This window comes from Vicia villosa, linkage group LG2 (assembly GCF_029867415.1).
Source record: "Vicia villosa cultivar HV-30 ecotype Madison, WI linkage group LG2, Vvil1.0, whole genome shotgun sequence".
Taxonomy (NCBI): domain Eukaryota; kingdom Viridiplantae; phylum Streptophyta; class Magnoliopsida; order Fabales; family Fabaceae; genus Vicia; species Vicia villosa.
This window is the reverse complement of record NC_081181.1, coordinates 138,847,968-138,867,382: the sequence shown is the minus strand read 5'-3', so window position 1 is coordinate 138,867,382 and position 19,415 is coordinate 138,847,968. Positions and strand designations below refer to the sequence as shown.

General features: G+C 30.3%; 2 protein-coding genes across 5 annotated transcripts; both read right to left on the bottom strand.

Annotated features, from left to right (window-relative positions):
- Nucleotides 1-7,460: 7,460 nt before the first annotated feature.
- Nucleotides 7,461-14,826, bottom strand: LOC131652224 (uncharacterized). Of its 4 annotated transcripts, none has more exons than XR_009298635.1 (10): nt 14,754-14,826; nt 14,500-14,626; nt 12,159-14,411; nt 11,741-12,031; nt 11,538-11,655; nt 11,379-11,447; nt 10,028-10,130; nt 8,709-8,775; nt 8,152-8,239; nt 7,461-8,049 (listed from the first exon to the last, which is right to left on the bottom strand). XR_009298635.1 is itself a non-coding variant. In XM_058922031.1 (7 exons), exons 3-6 carry the CDS (start codon nt 13,206-13,208, stop codon nt 11,389-11,391), a joined length of 1,518 nt encoding a protein of 505 aa, XP_058778014.1. In that variant the 5' UTR covers nt 13,209-14,411; nt 14,500-14,626; nt 14,754-14,826; the 3' UTR covers nt 9,846-10,130; nt 11,379-11,388. The 4 variants fall into 4 exon arrangements, 1 of the variants encoding a protein (XP_058778014.1); XR_009298636.1 differs by having other exon boundaries at nt 7,462-8,049; nt 10,074-10,130; XR_009298637.1 differs by lacking the exon at nt 8,709-8,775 and having other exon boundaries at nt 7,462-8,049; nt 10,074-10,130.
- Nucleotides 13,321-14,626, bottom strand: LOC131650157 (uncharacterized). The gene is made up of 3 exons (XM_058919885.1): nt 14,500-14,626; nt 14,037-14,411; nt 13,321-13,952 (listed from the first exon to the last, which is right to left on the bottom strand). Exons 1-3 carry the CDS (start codon nt 14,624-14,626, stop codon nt 13,321-13,323), a joined length of 1,134 nt encoding a protein of 377 aa, XP_058775868.1.
- Nucleotides 14,827-19,415: the final 4,589 nt, after the last annotated feature.

Below are 19,415 nucleotides of genomic sequence, written 5' to 3'. Positions count from 1 at the left end.
GGACTAGGGCAAAAAAAATTTATGTAACATATTTTTAATGACTTTGTTTTAATGATATATCATTAATAAAGATTTATTATATGTTAGGTGGATGAAATGGTAAATTTCATAAGAAGCTTTGAGTTGCGAAGATAGTGGAGAATGGAGAATTGAGTTTTTTGGTTTTTTTCGTCGAATAGTACACTGAAATGTAAACATCACTATATTTTAGAAATATTAAATGTGATAATTATCATTATGTTTAAATAAAATAATTATTAAATTAGATAATTATCATTATTTTTAGTAAAATATTTATGTCTCATTAGTTTTTGTAAGTTGTCATATGTAATTTGTAATATTAATTAAATATTATTTTTATTTAAAATTACTAGATATGCAAAAATAACGTTTGAAGATTTAATTAGTTTTAATTTGGATTTAAAAGTGATAATTATGATAATTACTTTTCTTAAATGGACTATTTTATAGATTTCAAAAGTTAAAATATCCAACTCCCATCTCAAATGAAGTAAATTTATATACAAAAGATTATTGTGCTTACAATAAAAGAGAATGCATTATTAAAAAAGAATACTCTTTATTCTAAAATATTTAGATAATTTTTATAAAATCTAAAACATGAAAATTAATTTGGTTTCATCAAATAATTGAAAAGATTAAACGTTTATATTTATTATCAATTGTGTTTATTAAAATTGATTAACAATTTATGTAAAAATTATTATGATTTTCAATTTTTTAATAATTATTTCAATTTTTCTTTTTTTTACATTGATAATAAGTGATTCTTATAAATATCCATGTCCTCTTTTCCTTCTTCATCACCGACATTATTATAATTAGCTAATTCTTCACAATATATATCTTCCTAGTCTACATCCATTTGAACCTAATAGAAATACACAAACAAATATAAATATTTTAGATTCTCCATCTACATAACAGTAAACTTTATGAGAACTAAAACCACAACAAACATATACTTTTTCTCACAACTTTACTTTAACACTAAATCAAGATGTAGTATTACTAATATGAATAAACCATGCAAAATTAGTGTTATTGCTATATTGCAAATTCTATAGCAAACTGTTGTTACTACTATAATGTAAATATTGAGGATTACTTATAGGTATTACCATTTTTAACAGAACATGAAGAACCAACAGGAGTAGCTTTTAACTATTAGGTATATCACTTGCAGAATACCCATCAACTATCTGATCCTTTTGTGTATTTTATTATAATTTTAAAGAAGCATGCCAAGCAGAAGAAGCATTACCAAACATTTTCTAGAAAAAGCTTTTAATGAATGATGTATGTTTTTCCATCATTTTCTTTTTAGAATAAATAACTAATAAGTATTCAGAGTAGAAAAATAACGAAGTCATAAGAATTGTTGTGATAAAAAAAATGGCAAATGATACGCATGGAATATTTAACAAAACAATTTAACTTGGAATCGCACAGATCACCGAATAAATAGTATCAATCAGGGGTTTTGCGTATTCATATAACCAATTTTAAACTTAAGTTGCTGCAATACAAATGATGACGCGATAATAACACAATATATGGAATTTAACAGAAAAGTACTACAATACAAGGACCCAATGTATAATTCAACTCCTTATAGAGCCAAAAGTAAGCATAGAAAACCAAACAGAGAACACATTTCTAACAACTTCAAGTAACCAGTGCAGCAGATTTGAACAAGATAGCATTAATCCGTAAACAAGTTTAACCCATGGTATGTCAGTAATATAGGCAAAACTGAAGCAGGTGTAAAATTCTAATAGTCAACTGACCTGGTATCTGCAATTATTTTGAGAGACAATATGGCGTACTTTGGTCTGCACCGCTTTTACTGCATTCTTCGAAGAGTCCATCAACCCTTTGGTGAATGATTCAATTAAATTACTTTGATCGGGTCCTGAATTGTCCGTAACAGTCTCATTTGAAGGAACTCTTCGTCAAATCCCACTAGTCCAGCGAGCAAATACCGACATGCCATTGTTCTCAGTCTGTGAGTTCTGATCTGCTGCCCCAATCCTCAGATTTCTTGCCCAGGAAGATATTCCAGAAGCTGGTAACGAGGATGGTGAATCATGTGCATTGACATTTTCAGCTGTTACTTTGGTCAAGTTATTCTCAGTGTTAGAAGCTGGAGGAGTTTCAACAGATGTCGGTTCCATCAATGAGTCACTCAAATGCAGTTCTGTAAAATCGAAAAACCAATTTAAGACACTCGCAGTTTAAAAGTCTGTTTCGAATCTGGATTGACTTATTTCAACTAATCTATTGGCATAAGCACTTTTCAGACAGTTTGAAATGATATTACTAAATGAAAACTGTGATAAAACGATACCAAACGAACACCTAGAATGTGAATATCTTCTACTGTATAAGCTATTAAGCTAATTAACATCGAACCAGAACCACGATCTCATGAATTAACTTAATTACGAAACGAATCAAATCAAAACAGTGCGAAAACATCAGCATTGGAAATTCAAACAAGAGATCTGAAAATCGAGTTTCATGGATATACAGATTAACGTGATTTGTCAATGAACACTAGCAATAGTTGAATTCTTCATCACTATGAATCGCAATAGTTCTAATTCGTACACAATGCAGAAGCGTGTTCGCGTTATTCTTACCGGGATCGGAAAATGAAAGAGCGGTGGATCGCTTACCGGAGAGTTATTCAAGAATAAATGTATATTAATCTAGGTTCAATAGTGATTGATGTTAGATAATCGGTATGATAATTTTGGATAATTTTGAAAGAATCGTGTTCGTACACTTTCCGAACAAAGTATTTTGACCCTATTATTTCGTGTACCAAAATCGAGGCCAAATGACTCCTTATATAGGAGACCAATAACACAGAAAACGAACAGACACACATGTTCGGAAAAAACGGTCATGTCTGTTGGAAAAGATACAACTGTTGGGAAAATTTTCGAACGGGACCCCGACGGGGTGCTGCCCCGCACCCCGCCAGGGGCGCTGCCCCGCACTCCGTCAGGGGCTATGCCCCTTTACACGTTTGGCTCGACGAGCGTGTACTTCGCACTACCCTAACTCATTTCAAACTTAACGCGTAATTGTATCGGCTGATAATAAATCATATTATTACCAAAATACATTCATCATACTAAAATCACAACAATTGAGGCTGAAATTGGTACAGGGATATTTCTAAAATTGTGAACATGACACTTTTTTGTGTGAGATAGATGTAATTTAGATAATATAATGTCTTTGATAGTGATCATCTAAATGGATTGTTCTAAAAAAAAAATGGATGTCTTATCTTAATATTAACCATGTAAATATTTGCAAACAAAAATGGCTAATTGATTAAAAAAAATTATAATGGCTAATCAATTATTATTTCAGTTATATTCCTTCGTTACTAAAAAAAATACATATTTTCTCTGACACAAAATATATTTAACATCGGTTAAAAAACGAGATAACGAAAGACGTCTTAAAAATTTGTAACTTAACACCATAAAGATATAAAAATATAGGGATAAAGTTATATGCACGTGGATTCGAATCCTAACATATGCATTTTTATTATTTTTAAAACTAGTGTATCTTAGCTCTCGGTTTATCCATAAAATTGACGAGTAAGATTAATTCATTTTTAAAAAGATCGTTACATTGTTAGCTCAAAATATTAATACATTAATTTGTTTATAAAGTATATTGTTTACTCAGAATATTATATTGTTTACACAAAATATTAAAATTAAAATTAATTTTTTTAGAGATCTAGATAAAAATCAAATTTCTTGAAGATCTAGATTTTAGATCTAGATATCATTGAAATTTTGTGAGGATTAAATGTTGGGTGCCAATATTATATATGTATGAATTTGATTCTAATGCAAAACAAAATAAATGTTAGATAAATAAAATCAATATTCAAATATTTGATTTTTTTTTTCAAATAAATATTTAAGAAAATAAACCTTAAACCCAAGTAATTTTATGCATTTACAATCCATTTTAGAGAACTTTTTCAAACGTCTTTAGGTATCAAGCGCTTCATGTTTCATTTAGGTTAGATTTTTAATATTCAGCATGTTTTTATATTGGATGTCTCTTAGGTTTCACGTGGATAACTAATGACAGAGTCTTGAGAGTTAATAATCATTAAATTGACGACAATGATTTGTTTAAGACCGGTGAATATCCTCCAAAAAATGCTTAACTATTACCTCGATATAAATAAAAAAATCGAGCTGAATAACCTTTTTTGTTTTATATTATTTATACAAAATATTAAAATACATTATTTACAACAAATTATCGGTGATGTATAAATTTTGTTGCATACCCTAAATTATCTATTTTCACCATAAAATTTTTAATTTTCTACCCTTACAATCCATCTCAGAGATATATTTTATATATTTAAATAAACGATGGTAAATATTTTCTCTCTTTAAAAAGCTATATAAGTTAATATCAAGTTAAAATTTGTGTAACTGAGTATTTTTCTAATAAAATCTAATTATTATACCATGACAGTGTAGAGAGAAAGTTTTTTTTTACTAACGTCTAGACATCTTATAACTTTTTTATAGTATCTATGCACGTAAAGTAAATTATATTAGAGATATAGTTGTCGATAAAATACTTTACACGATTAATATAGCACAATCATTCATAACTCATAAGTAATACTTTATATACGATTAAAATAAAAATCAACAACTTGTAAAAATATAACGGTTATTATTAACTGACAATGTAAAATATATTTATAAGGTCGGTGCATGAATATTATTCTCATTATAATATAATTTTTTTTAATATTAATTTTGTTTTAAATTATTTATAAAATAGTTAAAGAAAATAGAATAAACAATAGTAATGGTCAATATAACCATTAGTAAGAAAAAAAAAATTCAAATACAATCATAAAAGAATATATTTGAAAAAAAGTTATATCAAATATTATGTTTTGTCTTCATACTCTCTGGTTATATAAATAAGAAAAAATGTTTATTAAATTATTAATGTATTTGAAATATATATATATATATATATATATATATATATATATATATATATATATAATATATATATATATATATATATATATATATATATATATATATATATATATATATATATATATATATATATCAATCAGATACGTATTGAATAAATTTAAAAAATAAGCTTTTTCTTATAGTAATAGAGAAAATAAATGATTATAAATAAAATTTATTTTTTTACTATATATAAATTGATTGGTCATTCCATCCAATTCAATTAAGATATTGTATGAATATTGGATTTCTTCTATTTTTGATTTAAGAATGAAACTATTTTGAACTTATTCAGTTCAAATCAAAAAGGATAGAGGATTTGATCTTAGTTGATTCATCTTTTTATTTTCGTTTTATTATTGATTAGTAATATTTATAGATATTTATATTAATATTAATTCAATATTTGAATTCTATTATATTATTATCCTTTTTTATTTTTAAATTTTATATATATATATATATATATATATATATATATATATATACATATATATATATATATATATATATATATATACATATATATATATATATATATATATATATATATACATATATATATATATATATATATATATACATATATATATATATATATATATATATATATACATATATATATATATATATATATATATATATATACATATATATATATATATATATATATATATATATATATATATATATACATATATATATATATATATATATATATATATATATATATATATATACATATATATATATATATATATATACATATATATATACATATATATATATATATATATATATATATATATATATATATATATATATATATATATATATATATATATATATATATATATATATATATATATATATATGAGGAGGGATCAAATTACACCCGAAGAGTTACACCACGAGTTACACTCGTTCAATAACTACATCTCGAATTAATATTTTTTAAATTCAACCGTTGGATTGAAACATAATATCATATAGATCATACCTATAAAGTTTGAGCTTAATCTATAATGATTTACTATATGATCAAGATATCCAAAGATTAACGTCAAAATGAGCTTTCATATAACGTTAATTTTAATGTAATTCAATGACATAGTAAATCATTATAGATTAAGCTCAAACTTTATAGGTATGATCTATATGATATTATGTTTCAATCCAACGGTTGAATTTATAAAATATTAATTCGAGATGTAGTTATTAAACGAGTGTAACTCGTGGTGTAACTCTTCGGGTGTAATATATATATATATATCGAAAATAAAAATTCTAATTTCACAACACAGAGGTATTTTTCAAATTATTTTGGATTTGATTATTCTGAACTTAACTCCACCAAACAATTATCAGGACTCATGTTTATCCAAAATTTTGATGAAAAAATTACATATTTAGTTCAGACATTCCTATATCCTGATCTAATTAAAATTATTTAAAATTATTCTAAAGAAATTAAAATTTTCTTATTTTCAAGAAACAATAATACTAGAGACATATTAATTCAATATTTGAATTCTATCCAATCTACAAATCTTTTTCAAAAAATCGTTTTAGGCTTTTAGCATTCCTCATATTAATTACTTGAAGGTATGATGACTTAGCGTACTTCAAGATCCTTAGCGTACTTCATTTGTATTTGTGTTTTTCTATTGGGTATGATGACATTATATAAACTTGTTCCTGATTTTAGACAAAAACACTTTCAAATACATGTTTTTATTCAGAATTTTATGCATACGGGTAATTGTAAATTTTTCACTGTTTCAGCTTCTTGCAAATCAATGGAATACAAATTGGGGAGATGTATGTTTCTTGAACAATTTTTGAGCTTATATGGTTGCATTTAGAGACAAATCTTTGCTATTGAGATGATTTAATCTAATAAATTGCAGGATGGTTACTTCACGATCAAGAAAGCGACATATTGCAGACCGCAATTGCTCTTCCTAGAATCCCAGGAAAGCATTATTCTCAAAAGATGCAACTAAAAGATTAGTAATATATAGAATCAGTGAAACATTCATCAACATTTTTTAAAATGTCAACTTTCAATTGGCACGGCAGCAGAGAGAAACGGTTCATTTATACCTACATTCTTTAACTATGCAGTAATATTAGAAAAACTGATTTCTACCATTACAGTTGCATTTACACTTTAAAACTTTCTAATCATTACCAAAAATGTAAATAGTGAATGCAGCATACTATTCCGTCCCATGTTATAAACAAAAAAAAAAACTCATTTTTCTTGTTACAAATTATAAACAAAAAAAATCAATTTTATTTTATTTAACCATTTTATTCTAAAAAATTCATCTTTTCCAAGATAAAAATTGCATTTAATTTTGTTACTCTCATTTTATCCATAAACAACAACCAATCAAAATCGTTTTTACATTCCTATATAACATATCCCTAAAAAGACATCAATTTTTTGACTTAATAAATATGAAATATTAGAGTTTTGCTTATAAATTGGTATGGAGGGAGCAATATAGTATTTTGTTGTTGGAAGGTCAAACTTTGGCCTACTTGGTCTAGAACTCTGGCCAATTTAAGAGAGAAGGATGAGAATAAACATATTCTCATGGTTCCACCATAACCAGTTACATAGGATGGAGTTACGAATTTTTTGGTGCATAATTTTTATATTATGAAACATAAATTGGTTAGCCAAAAACCTTATTATTGATATTAGCATCTATAGAAGTTGATGGAATCGAGTCAAATTTTGACTGGGATGCAATCTATCCACTAACCCTCAAAAACAGCAGATACAACAGTCCAGTATTCCGATTCTTCTTGCTCAGTACAATTGAGAACTAGAAATGAGCAACTAAACTACAAACAAAGCAATCTCTGAAGCATGTGCGGAAGAATCTAGCACCTGTGTTCTTATTTGTACTTCTAAAGGTGAGTTATCAGGACCTTAGCCTGCAGTGTGCAAGGACTGCAATTTTAACAAGTTAAGACAGAAATAAGCATAATCCTTAAGATTCAGATAACAAAATAATCATTTTAAATTTATTTCATTAAAAACAGGAAGCCTAACCTGATAGCCACTAGGCTTGCGTAGTATTTGAGATTATTTGAGATTCTCAAGTAAATTGGTCAAGTAATTGCATTAGGATGTGTAGAATCTGTGCCAAAGAGTAATTTGGTTCAACGTTTTTGTCATGTTCACAAACACAAAGAGCATATAAACAACGAACACGAAAACCCATAGATACTACTGTTTGTGCGAGTGTTTTGGGGAAAGGAGGAGCCATGGATGGACATTTTCCACCAGTAAGTCCCCAATCCTTCCTACAATATTTCTTGCTCCATGGTAAATAAATAATGAGGGTGATTAAGTAAGTCGGAGCTAATTTACAGTATCATGGACTACTTAAATGGGAACCATGGAACTTAACTTTTCTTTTTCCGTATAAACTATTTTATATTGAATGTTAGGAAACAGGTCTATTACAAAACTTCCCTTGAATAATCATAAATTCATAATTAACTCTTTAAATAATGCCATGGTCAACACAATTATACAGCGAGCATAGGTAAAACACAATGGACATAATTCTTAATTTCAAATGTCATAAGTGAATTTGTTGATACCTTACTGTATATACTATACAGGCTTTTTAGTCGGCTTGATAATGTAACTTCCATTCCTGGAACATAACTGCAAATACAGAAAGAAACTTTTGAGAACTACAAAACTGAATAGACCATAGTATTATAGCAGTCAGCACATAAATCTTGCTCCATAAAACGCCAAGCATTAGTATTATCATCCTTTAGAATTTTCGACAACAATTGGAGAAGAAACTAAGTTCATGGCAGAGTGGAATGCAACTCGACTTCTCAATAATGGAGATATACGCTCTAAGTTGAACAGAAATATTCAGCATGGATATTATTGCATGCTGCTGAAACTTGAAAATGGTGTATCAGATGGGGAAAACATGCACACAAACACACACGCTCTTCTCCCTTCCCTTGGTTACCCTTTCCCCCTGCCTCATACCTATTTCGCTTGAAAGTTTCAGCTTGTCATATTCTGAACTTCATTGAGCACAAAGAAAAAACAAAATACAAAGCATACAAACATACAAGAATATTACTCTTTGATGCTATATAGTCAGGCACAACAGAAAACATTTAAGTGAGAGTTGTTAGTTACTGTTGCAGTAAGTACCAGCCTGAACCAAAAAGCAACTACCTATGGAAACCATAAAACATCATTTAACAAAATCTCACGATCATGCATACAAAATCTCATGACCAGCCTGAACCAAAAAAGCAACTACCTATGGAAACCATAAAACATTATTTAACAAAACCTCATGATCATGCATACAAACAAGTAGAATGAACACTGTACTTATAAATTCTTACCTTCATACCACAGACACCCTAAAAAGCACGCAGTCTCAGTAGTTTCTTTACAATGGCAGATACAAATATTGTCGGGTAAAACTTTGTAGATTTCATAAAATAAAACATCATGAATTCCATGAGTGTTGGTGCAAAGAGGGTGAGTTTGAATCCGTACTGGGGAATGTATGGCCTAACGCCTCACACTTTCCTAAACAAACCCTCCCTTGTCTAAATATATATATATATATATATATATATATATATATATATATATATATATATATATATATATATATATATATATATATATATATATATATATATATATATATATATATTTTTTAAAAAGAGTAAAATAGTTTACGTACAATATTGACCCAATCTCAAATTTCTTAAGAAAAGTACCAAATATCCATTATATTAAAAGATGAAAATAGGATACATTTTTTACTGTGCATATTGATATTGATCTTTGCATTGTTCAAACCTATGGCAGGTAGCTGTAACTTTCAATATATTTGGTTATTGATCATTAACATAACACTAAAGTATACCTAGAGCCCAAATAGCTAATTGCTGTGTCAAATGCGGGTTTTATACCTCTTCTTGGCCGGGGACACCCTGGTTCGCATTTACCCTTCAATGTCTGCGTAACAGCTGCAAAAGATAATGTTTTTATTAATAATAGGATAGTAAAAGAGAACAGTGATACTCATCAAAGTTGTTGAGAGTTTTAAAATGCAGGCCTTTAATATATAGATGCGATGAAACAGTATAATACACACATCACTATATTCTTAAGGTATTGCACTATAGTTATGTAATGTTTGGTGAATCTTAAAAGCTGGAAAATCTCCACCATCACTGATAAACCCACAATACAGAGCTGGATATCAAATCTTGAATTGAAACATTAAGTCAACCAGTATATATAGCTTCTTTTATTTACTTTTATGGTTCGGACTTAATGCAAACAAGTGTAGAACCTCATCCCTAACATTTGAATCTTCTATCTTATCTCCAAATCGCAATGGTCTTCAGACATCCCATTCTTTTAAACAAAATGGGATAATGTGTTTGACATTATGTCTTGACACAACCTTGAAGCAATATAAGATTATAAGTAAGTCACCATTTTCAGTTATACCAAATTTCTAACAATACATACACTGATTATAAGATATAAATATCAAAGACTAATACTCTAAATCTTAGATCTTAAGCTATTTAAGTGCTTACATGGAAACAATTTGCAACTTCACTATACCTTGTATCAAAAGTTCTTTTAATTATCAAGAATAGGTGGCAACACGAATCAAACTTAGAAAACTAGGTAATTAAGCTTCAATGTCATCATCTCATTGACCACTTCATTCCAAAAGCTTAAAGTGAAGGCATTGCAAATGCTTTATATCTCTATCGACATATGAAAGCACTATCTTATTTATCTTCTATCAAGGCGTGTAGCAGATTGAAATCTAACAATTAGGTACTGATTGCAAATATAAATATGTAAGCTCATGGAATCTTCGTTGATTCAACGCATAAAGTCATTAAGAGTTTACATAATACAAATAATATTTATAACATATTCATAGTAAATAATCAACAGCTTAACTTAATCAACCAAACCACAATACAAAATAAAAATGTTATGCAGGCAATCAACAAATTAAACTATAATGGATTCACACACCAGATAAGAGACCTAACATATCACCACAATTTAAAATCAGATGGACAACCTCACAAATTATAAGATAGGTTCGCAACTCCAACACACAAAAAAGAGCATAACAAGTTCAAAATCGATGGAGAAATTCACAAATTTCTAGGCTAAAAATTACTAAGAGTGAGGGATGGTAGGACTAGGTTTGCCTCATTGGATTGGAACCTACATTATACCTTAAAGTTGCTACTTAGACTTGATGGCATACAGCTTGCCCGTCGGGTCATCTACATTCTTAACTTGAACTGCATAGATAGAATTTAAAAAACATTAAAAAATTAAATCCAGTAAAAGAAAATGAAAATATTCATTGAGCATTATAATAAAAAAATTACCAAGTTTACGCTCGCTTTCGGAAGCTTCTAATATCATATTGACCCCACCAATAACTTTTTTTATATCCGCTCCGTCCAACAAGGTATTTAAAAAAATAGTGATTGGAACACAAAAAATCTACATATATATAAAATTAAATACAAATTAATTAATAAAATTAATCAATATTAAATTAAATTCCAACAAAATAAGTTAGGAATACCTCTGAAAGTCCTGGTTCTAACACCAAGTTTTCTTGAGCAACTAATTCCTGGAAATAAGAATCTTCAGTAATGCTCTCTACAAACTTAGGGTCCCCGCCATCTACTATATATTTCCACTTTGAATAAATCTCATAAAACGAAAAATGCAAGTTGAGGCTTAAACAGAAACGATCAATATAAGGAGTGTCTGTTTCGTAGCTCAAAATATACTTTCCTTGTATTGTAAGGTCAAATTCAAGTACATCAGATTCAACAATATCGGAGGAAAGCTCCGGCACCATGAGTGAAACCTGCATTAGTAACAGGAAATTATATTTTTAATTGAATATAAATATGCTCAATTCAACAATGTTGGCGGAAAGTAAATATATATGTTTAATTGAATTAAGCTAAAAGCTTTAAGAAATTATATTTTACCGTTAAGCATCTATCCTCATCATCAGAATCGGGCTCCTTCGATTCAGTATCGGACATATCTGAGTTTGTTTCGGAATGGGACATATCAAACTCTTGCTCAGCATAGAACGTATCAGTCTCTTGCGCGATATATGGCACATGAACAGTAGTATCAAACGGGTTATCAGGAGTGGATGTCGACTCACCATTAAGGATTGATGGTTCCACTAAAGTCTTTCTATTTGGCTCGATATTTTGCACATCAATGTAATCGGAAACATGAACAGTATTGGAAGGGTGATTAACCGGGGATGTTGGTTCATCATTAGAGATTGAGATTAAAGGTTCCACTTGATGCTTTTTGTTTTTTTTACTATATCTTCTATTTCGCTCAATGTCTTGTTCCGGTAGATCCACTAAACGTCGTTTCTTTTGTCTTTGATGTCTTTCCTCGTGTGCGTCTTTTGGTTCCGGTTCCACTAGATGCAGTTTTGTTTTTCTTCGATGTCTTTGCTCAAACACTTGTGGAATAGTAGCATCAGCAGGCTGTTCAACCACTTGTGTAGTAGCCGGGGATGTTGGTTCATCATTAGAGATTACTGGTTCCACTTGATGCTTTTTGTTTTTTTTACTATATCTTCTATTTCGTTCAATGTCTTGTTCCGGTAGATCCACGAAACGTCGTTTCTCTTGTCTTTGATGTCTTTCCTCGTGTGCGTCTTTTGGTTCCGGTTCCACTAGATGCAGTTTTGTTTTTCTTCGATGTCTTTGCTCAAACACTAGTGGAATAGTAGCACCAGCAGGCTGTTTAACCACTTGTGTAGTAGTAGCATCATTCAACGTAGAATTTTGCATATCTATTTGCTCAAAATGTCTTTGCACAACCACTGGATTAGTACTAGCATCAGCAGGCTGTTCAATCACTTGCGTAGTAGTAGCATCATTCAACGTAGAATTTTGCAGATCTATTTGCTCAGAATGTCTTTGCACAACCACTAGATTAGTGCTAGCATCAGCAGGCTGCTCAACCACTGGATTAGTAATAGCATCATTCAATTTTGAATTTTGCATATCTATTTCCTCACTTCCAGCCGAGAAACTTTCATCATATACAGAATTGATCTCATAAATTTGCTCAGAAACAGATTCAGTAGTAGCAATGTGAGCTGATTCCAAAGTGATATCAGCTGATTCCACAATGATGTTTCTTCATCTTTTTCTTAAGATTTCCTCTTACGGGTGATTTGGGTTCGGCTTCCACAGACCGTTTCTTGTTGTTACCACTTTTCCTTGCCGGTGATTCGGGTTCAGCTTCCACGGACCAGTTCTTTTTGTTACCACTTGTCCGTGCGGTAGTAGCAATGTGAGCTGATTCCACAAGATGTTTCTTCATCTTTTTCTTAAGACTTCCTCTTACAGTTGATTCGGGTTCAGCTTCCACAGACTTTTTCTTTTTTTTACCACTTTTCTTTGCGGGTGATTCGGGATCAGCTTCCACATACTGTTTCTTTTTGTTACCACTTTTCCTTGCGGGTGCTTCAGCTTCTTTCTTTTTCTTAAGATGGCTTCTTGTTTCTCCGGTTGATTCGGGTTCAGCTTCCACAGACCGTTTCTTTTTTTTACCACTTTTCTTTGCGGGTGACTCGGGCTCAGCTTCCACAGACTGTTTCTTTTTTTTACCACTTTTCTTTGCGGGTGACTCGGGCTCGGCTTCCACAGACTGTTTCTTTTTGTTACCACTTTTACTTGCGGGTGCTTCAGCTTCCTTCTTTTTCTTAAGAATGCTTCTTGTTTCTCTGGTTGATTCGGGTTCAGCTTCCACATACTGTTTCTTTTTATTACCACTTTTCTTTGCAGATGATTCGGGCTCAGCTTCCACAGACTGTTTCTTTTATTTACCACTTTTCCTTGCAGGTGCTTCAGCTTCCTTCTTTTTCTTAAGATTGCTTCTTGTTTCTCCAAGGTCAGCCTCCTCAGGGTGTTTATTTTTCTTAACTTTTCTTATAGGTGCTTCACTAGCTTCTACTTCCTTTTTTCTTTCTTTCATTCTCCTTCTCTTGTTTTTGGGTTCTTTGGGAAGAGATGAGCAATTACGTTGGTTAATTATGCGGACCCTTTCGGATCTTCGAATAACTAAGGGTTGTCTTGTTTCTTTTATACGGACCCTTTCGGATCTCCGAATAACTAAGAGTTGTCTTGTTTCTCTGGGCCTTTGTTGTCTTGACATTTTTTGAATTTCCAATTCATATATTCCTTCTGCGGTTATTTTTAAAGCTGCAACAGAAATAACATACTGAAATTCAAAAAAGAGATATCAAAGTATTAACACGCATATATACAAATATTCAAAAAAATTCCATACCAACTCGTTTGGACTTGTCAGAGGAAAAACACAGCTTTAACGCCAATTTTGAAGCCTGAATAATCTTCTGTTTGTCGATATCATTAGACGAACTCAGTAGTTTATTGAATTCATCGCATTTCGACATCTATTAAATTAATTAAATATTAACATTAGTAACATTAATAATCGCATAACAGAAGAGTATGTAACATGTAAAAACTAAACAATAACTTGAGAATTATCAATTACCAATATTAAAATTAGAAACTTACATTGTAGACAGCAGCTTAACTGAGGCGTTGGTACTGAGTGAGAAGAAAGTGAAAGGGATGGGTGGAAGATTTGGAACTAAACTAATATAGATGGCAAGCCAAACGACAGTTTAACTATTAGCACAATATGATAACATATAATTACATTTATAAGACCATCTCCAATGGTGCAACCCATTTTTGAGTTCTTTATGGGTCCCACCAGCCATATCATCTCAAAATAATTTATTTAATATTTATTTTATTGGTGTAATTCATATGGGTCCCACAACTTTAACTTATAAATTAATTTGATTGGGTACCACAATTTTTTAGTAGTTGCATTGCAATGCAACTCTACTATGACATGGCAAATTAATTCAATATTTTATTATTATATTAATGTCTAGTTGGAGAACTCATTGAAAAGTACTACCAATGGAGATGCTCTAAAGAATCATTAACATAATCACGTACATGGCGACTCACAAGAATTACATTTCAACATTGTATTTTAGTATTTAGCTAATATATGACACAAAGCTTCTATACCAGTATATACTAGAAAAATGAGGTCAACGATAACGTATTATAATAGTAATAACGATCCAAACAGGATTAAAAACCACAGGCCACAAGAATAATACTAAAAAAGGGATGAAGCGAGCAGAAACATGCATTAACCAAACCCTATCCAGACAGTTAAACAGTTTTAATCTAAACTATTAAATCTTAAATTAACCAAAACGAGAAACATGCATCAGGCAAACCCTAACAATAAAGTCTAACAGTATTAATCTATACTATTAACTTGCAGCAAAAAAAGGCAAAATCCAAACAGGATTAAAAACCACAGGCCACAAGAATAATACTAAAAAAGGGATGAAGCGAGCAGAAACATGCATTAACCAAACCCTATCCAGACAGTTAAACAGTTTTAATCTAAACTATTAAATCTTAAATTAACCAAAACGAGAAACATGCATCAGGCAAACCCTAACAATAAAGTCTAACAGTATTAATCTATACTATTAACTTGCAGCAAAAAAAGGCAAAATCCAAACAGGATTAAAAACCACAGGCCACAAGAATAATACTAAAAAAGGGATGAAGCGAGCAGAAACATGCATTAACCAAACCCTATCCAGACAGTTAAACAGTTTTAATCTAAACTATTAAATCTTAAATTAACCAAAACGAGAAACATGCATCAGGCAAACCCTAACAATAAGGGTCTGTTTGGTTGGGAGTAGATGGAGGGGAGGGGAGGTGATATTTATAATAATATGTGTTTGGTTCATTTTTTATAAAGGGAGGGGAGGGGAGGGGAGCAAAATCCCTCCAAAGCTCACTTTTTGCTCCCCTCCAAATTGGAGGGATTTGGAGGGGAGGGAAGATTTAGTAATTATAATTTTTTTATTTTCCCTATTTTAACCTCAATCATTTTTTTAATTCCAAGATTGTCCTTATTGAATTATTAAATACTAATTTTTTTTTGTATTATTTCACGTTTATTTTTTTCTATTGTGCGGTTGTTATTTGTACGTTGTTCCTCTCAGGTGAATTTTTTTTCTTTTTATTTTGTTGAAGTTCCCTTTTTGATATTATTATTTTTTTTATAATAATAACATACTTATACTTATATCGGTTCTTATATATGATAGTAATAAGGCTTTTTTTTATTATACTATTAATAATAATAACAATATACAATATATGCAAATATAATATATTTATGTTATAAATAAAAATTTTAACTCAAATATTATCTATTTATTTTTTTTAATATTCTAATCTTATTTTATTTATTTTTAATTATAGAAATTGTTTTATTGGGTTAGATGAATCATAAGATCAGATAATGGTTTGATTTGCATTGAAGATATATAGTTCAACTAATGTGTGTTGTTGTTTACGGTTATATTATGGTTTATGAATGAACAAGTTTTTATTTGGTGAAATTTTCTAATTACTATTGTTATTTAGAATTATTTTTACTAAGCATAAATAATAATATTTATAAGGATAAAAAGGTAAATTGATTTTAAAATCCCTCCCCTCCCCTTGTGAACCAAACATACTTGTTGTTAAAAATCTCTCCCCTCCCCTCCCCTTCCCTTCTTTGAACCAAACATATATTTAGTTAAATTCCATCCCCTCCATTCCCCTCCCCTCGATTAAATTCCCTCCCCTCCCCTCCGTTGAACCAAACGGACCCTAAAGTCTAACAGTATTAATCTATACTATTAACTTGCAGCAAAAAAAGGCAAGATCCAAACAAGATTAAAAACCACAGGCCACAAGAATAATACTAAAAAAGGGATGAAGCGAGCAGAAACATGCATTAACCAAACCCTATCCAGACAGTTAAACAGTTTTAATCTAAACTATTAAATCTTAAATTAACCAAAACGAGAAACATGCATCAGGCAAACCCTAACAATAAAGTCTAACAGTATTAATCTATACTATTAACTTGCAGCAAAAAAAGGCAAGATCCAAACAGGATTAAAAACCACAGGCCACAAGAATAATACTAAAAAAGCGATGAAGCGAGCAAAAACATGCATTAACCAAACCCTATCCAGAAAGTTAAACAGTTTTAATCTAAACTATTAAATCTTAAATTAACCAAAACGAGAAACATGCATCAGGCAAACCCTAACAATAAAGTCTAACAGTATTAATCTATACTACTAACTTGCAGCAAAAAAAGGCAAGATCCAAACAGGATTAAAAACCACAGGCCACAAGAATAATACTAAAAAAGCGATGAAGCGAGCAGAAACATGCATTAACAAAACCCTATCCAGACAGTTAAACAGTTTTAATCTAAACTATTAAATCTTAAATTAACCAAAACGAGAAACATGCATCAGGCAAACCCTAACAATAAAGTCTAACAGTATTAATCTATACTATTAACTTGCAGCAAAAAAAGGCAAGATCCAAACAGGATTAAAAACCACAGGCCACAAGAATAATACTAAAAGAGGGATAAAGCGAGCAGAAACATGCATTAACCAAACTCTATCCAGACAGTTAAACAGTTTTCATCTAAACTATTAAATCTTAAATTAACCAAAACGAGAAACATGCATCAGGCAAACCCTAACAATAAAGTCTAACAGTATTAATCTATACTATTAACTTGCAGCAAAAAAAGGCAATAGGGCACTCTAAAAACACTTTATGCTCTATTCAAGTACCTAGAATCATATGATCCACTACTTCCAAGGGTCAAGATCTTCTAAAAATGGTTCATAAGCATTCAAGCACTCAAAAGGATGAGAAACATCATTGCTAGATGAATAGCAGAGGTATTACATTCTTATACTGTCATACCCTAATTTTTGACCCCCCCCTGAGATGACATATCTTCAGGATTTTCATCAAGTCAAAGCAAGTACCCAGAGCAGTCTGGCATTCAATCAAGGGTGTTCAAAGACAAGAAAATTTAGGCAAAGGATCAATCAATAGAAGGATTAGTCTCTAATACAATCATAAGACTCAAGAGCTTCATTATTTCACCTATGATTGATTAGACACCCAGTCATCTGAGTACAGGTTTACTCAGGTCACCAAACTAGGGTTTTTTTTAGCATATCAAGGACTAAAATCAGGGATCACCTTTGGGAAACCCTAAAAATCCCCAGGGGATCATTCAAAGACATCAATTATCTTCAAATAACTCATATGACAAGATCCACTGGACATTACACCTCAATTCAAAGTCTACAGTCATTATTTTCATATGGTCGACAATTAGGGTTTTTGACCTAATTCACCAAGATAGTTGACTTTTAATCAGGGCATGGATTCAAGACTCAAGACATGATTCAAGAACCTCTACTACCTCAATATAATCCATTTACATCACTCATTTGAGGAGAAGATCTTGATTCTACACAAAAGTCCAAATTTTCACTTTATCAGGAAAAAGTCAACTGTATGAGTTCACCTTTGACTTTTGAGATTTTTGGTCAAACCATGACTTTCAAGGATCAATATCATCAATATATGGATATTAAAGTCATTTGACCAAAGAAATTCAAAAAGAATCTTCAAGGAGCAAAAAGTCGGGAATTAGGGTTTTTGAAGGCATGGTGAGAACTCAAAATTTCACCTACACAACTCAAAAAACTTCCAACATGAAAGTTGTAGATCTTGCAAAATAAAATAACATCTTACAATGCAACTTTTTTCAAAAGATCAATCATTTAAGAGTTTTGGAAATTTTGAAGTTTTAGGTCATAAACACTTAGAAAATTTTCTAAGTGTTTTAACCTAGTTTTCTTCCAACTTTGGCCTCATTTTTAACAAATTTGCCAAAGGATTCTGAAGAAACTCCAAACTAATGATTTGAAGTAGATGTTTAGGTCTTTCCAAATTGTGTTCAACCTTCTCCAAATTCCTTTTGAGCTAAGAGTTATGCTTGTTCAAAGTTGGCCTCATGAAGTGAAATTATAGGTCATGTACAATTTGAAACTTTGCAATTTTGTGCAAATGACCTCTCTTATGGATGCTACACGACCCATACCACATCTGAAAACATGCCATGCATTCATTTTTACCATGACATGAGAATTGAAGAAGATTCTAAAAACAAGAACATGTGATTATGTAATGATTACATTTGTGAATTTATGGCAAATTGATGAATCACCCAAGGAATCTTCTCAC

What these genes read in the sequence shown, in the direction of transcription:
- LOC131652224 (XM_058922031.1), bottom strand. Translation starts at nt 13,208, where the DNA reads ATGCAAAATTCAAAATTGAATGATGCTATTACTAATCCAGTGGTTGAG. An exon ending in TAGAACCAGGACTTTCAGAG is followed by an intron (nt 11,656 to 11,740) that starts GTATTCCTAACT and finishes ATATATATGTAG; the next exon opens with ATTTTTTGTGTTCCAATCAC. An exon ending in CGAAAGCGAGCGTAAACTTG is followed by an intron (nt 11,448 to 11,537) that starts GTAATTTTTTTA and finishes CTATCTATGCAG; the next exon opens with TTCAAGTTAAGAATGTAGAT.
- LOC131650157 (XM_058919885.1), bottom strand. Translation starts at nt 14,626, where the DNA reads ATGTCGAAATGCGATGAATTCAATAAACTACTGAGTTCGTCTAATGAT. An exon ending in TGACAAGTCCAAACGAGTTG is followed by an intron (nt 14,412 to 14,499) that starts GTATGGAATTTT and finishes TTTCTGTTGCAG; the next exon opens with CTTTAAAAATAACCGCAGAA. An exon ending in AGCACCTGCAAGGAAAAGTG is followed by an intron (nt 13,953 to 14,036) that starts GTAAATAAAAGA and finishes AGTATGTGGAAG; the next exon opens with CTGAACCCGAATCAACCAGA.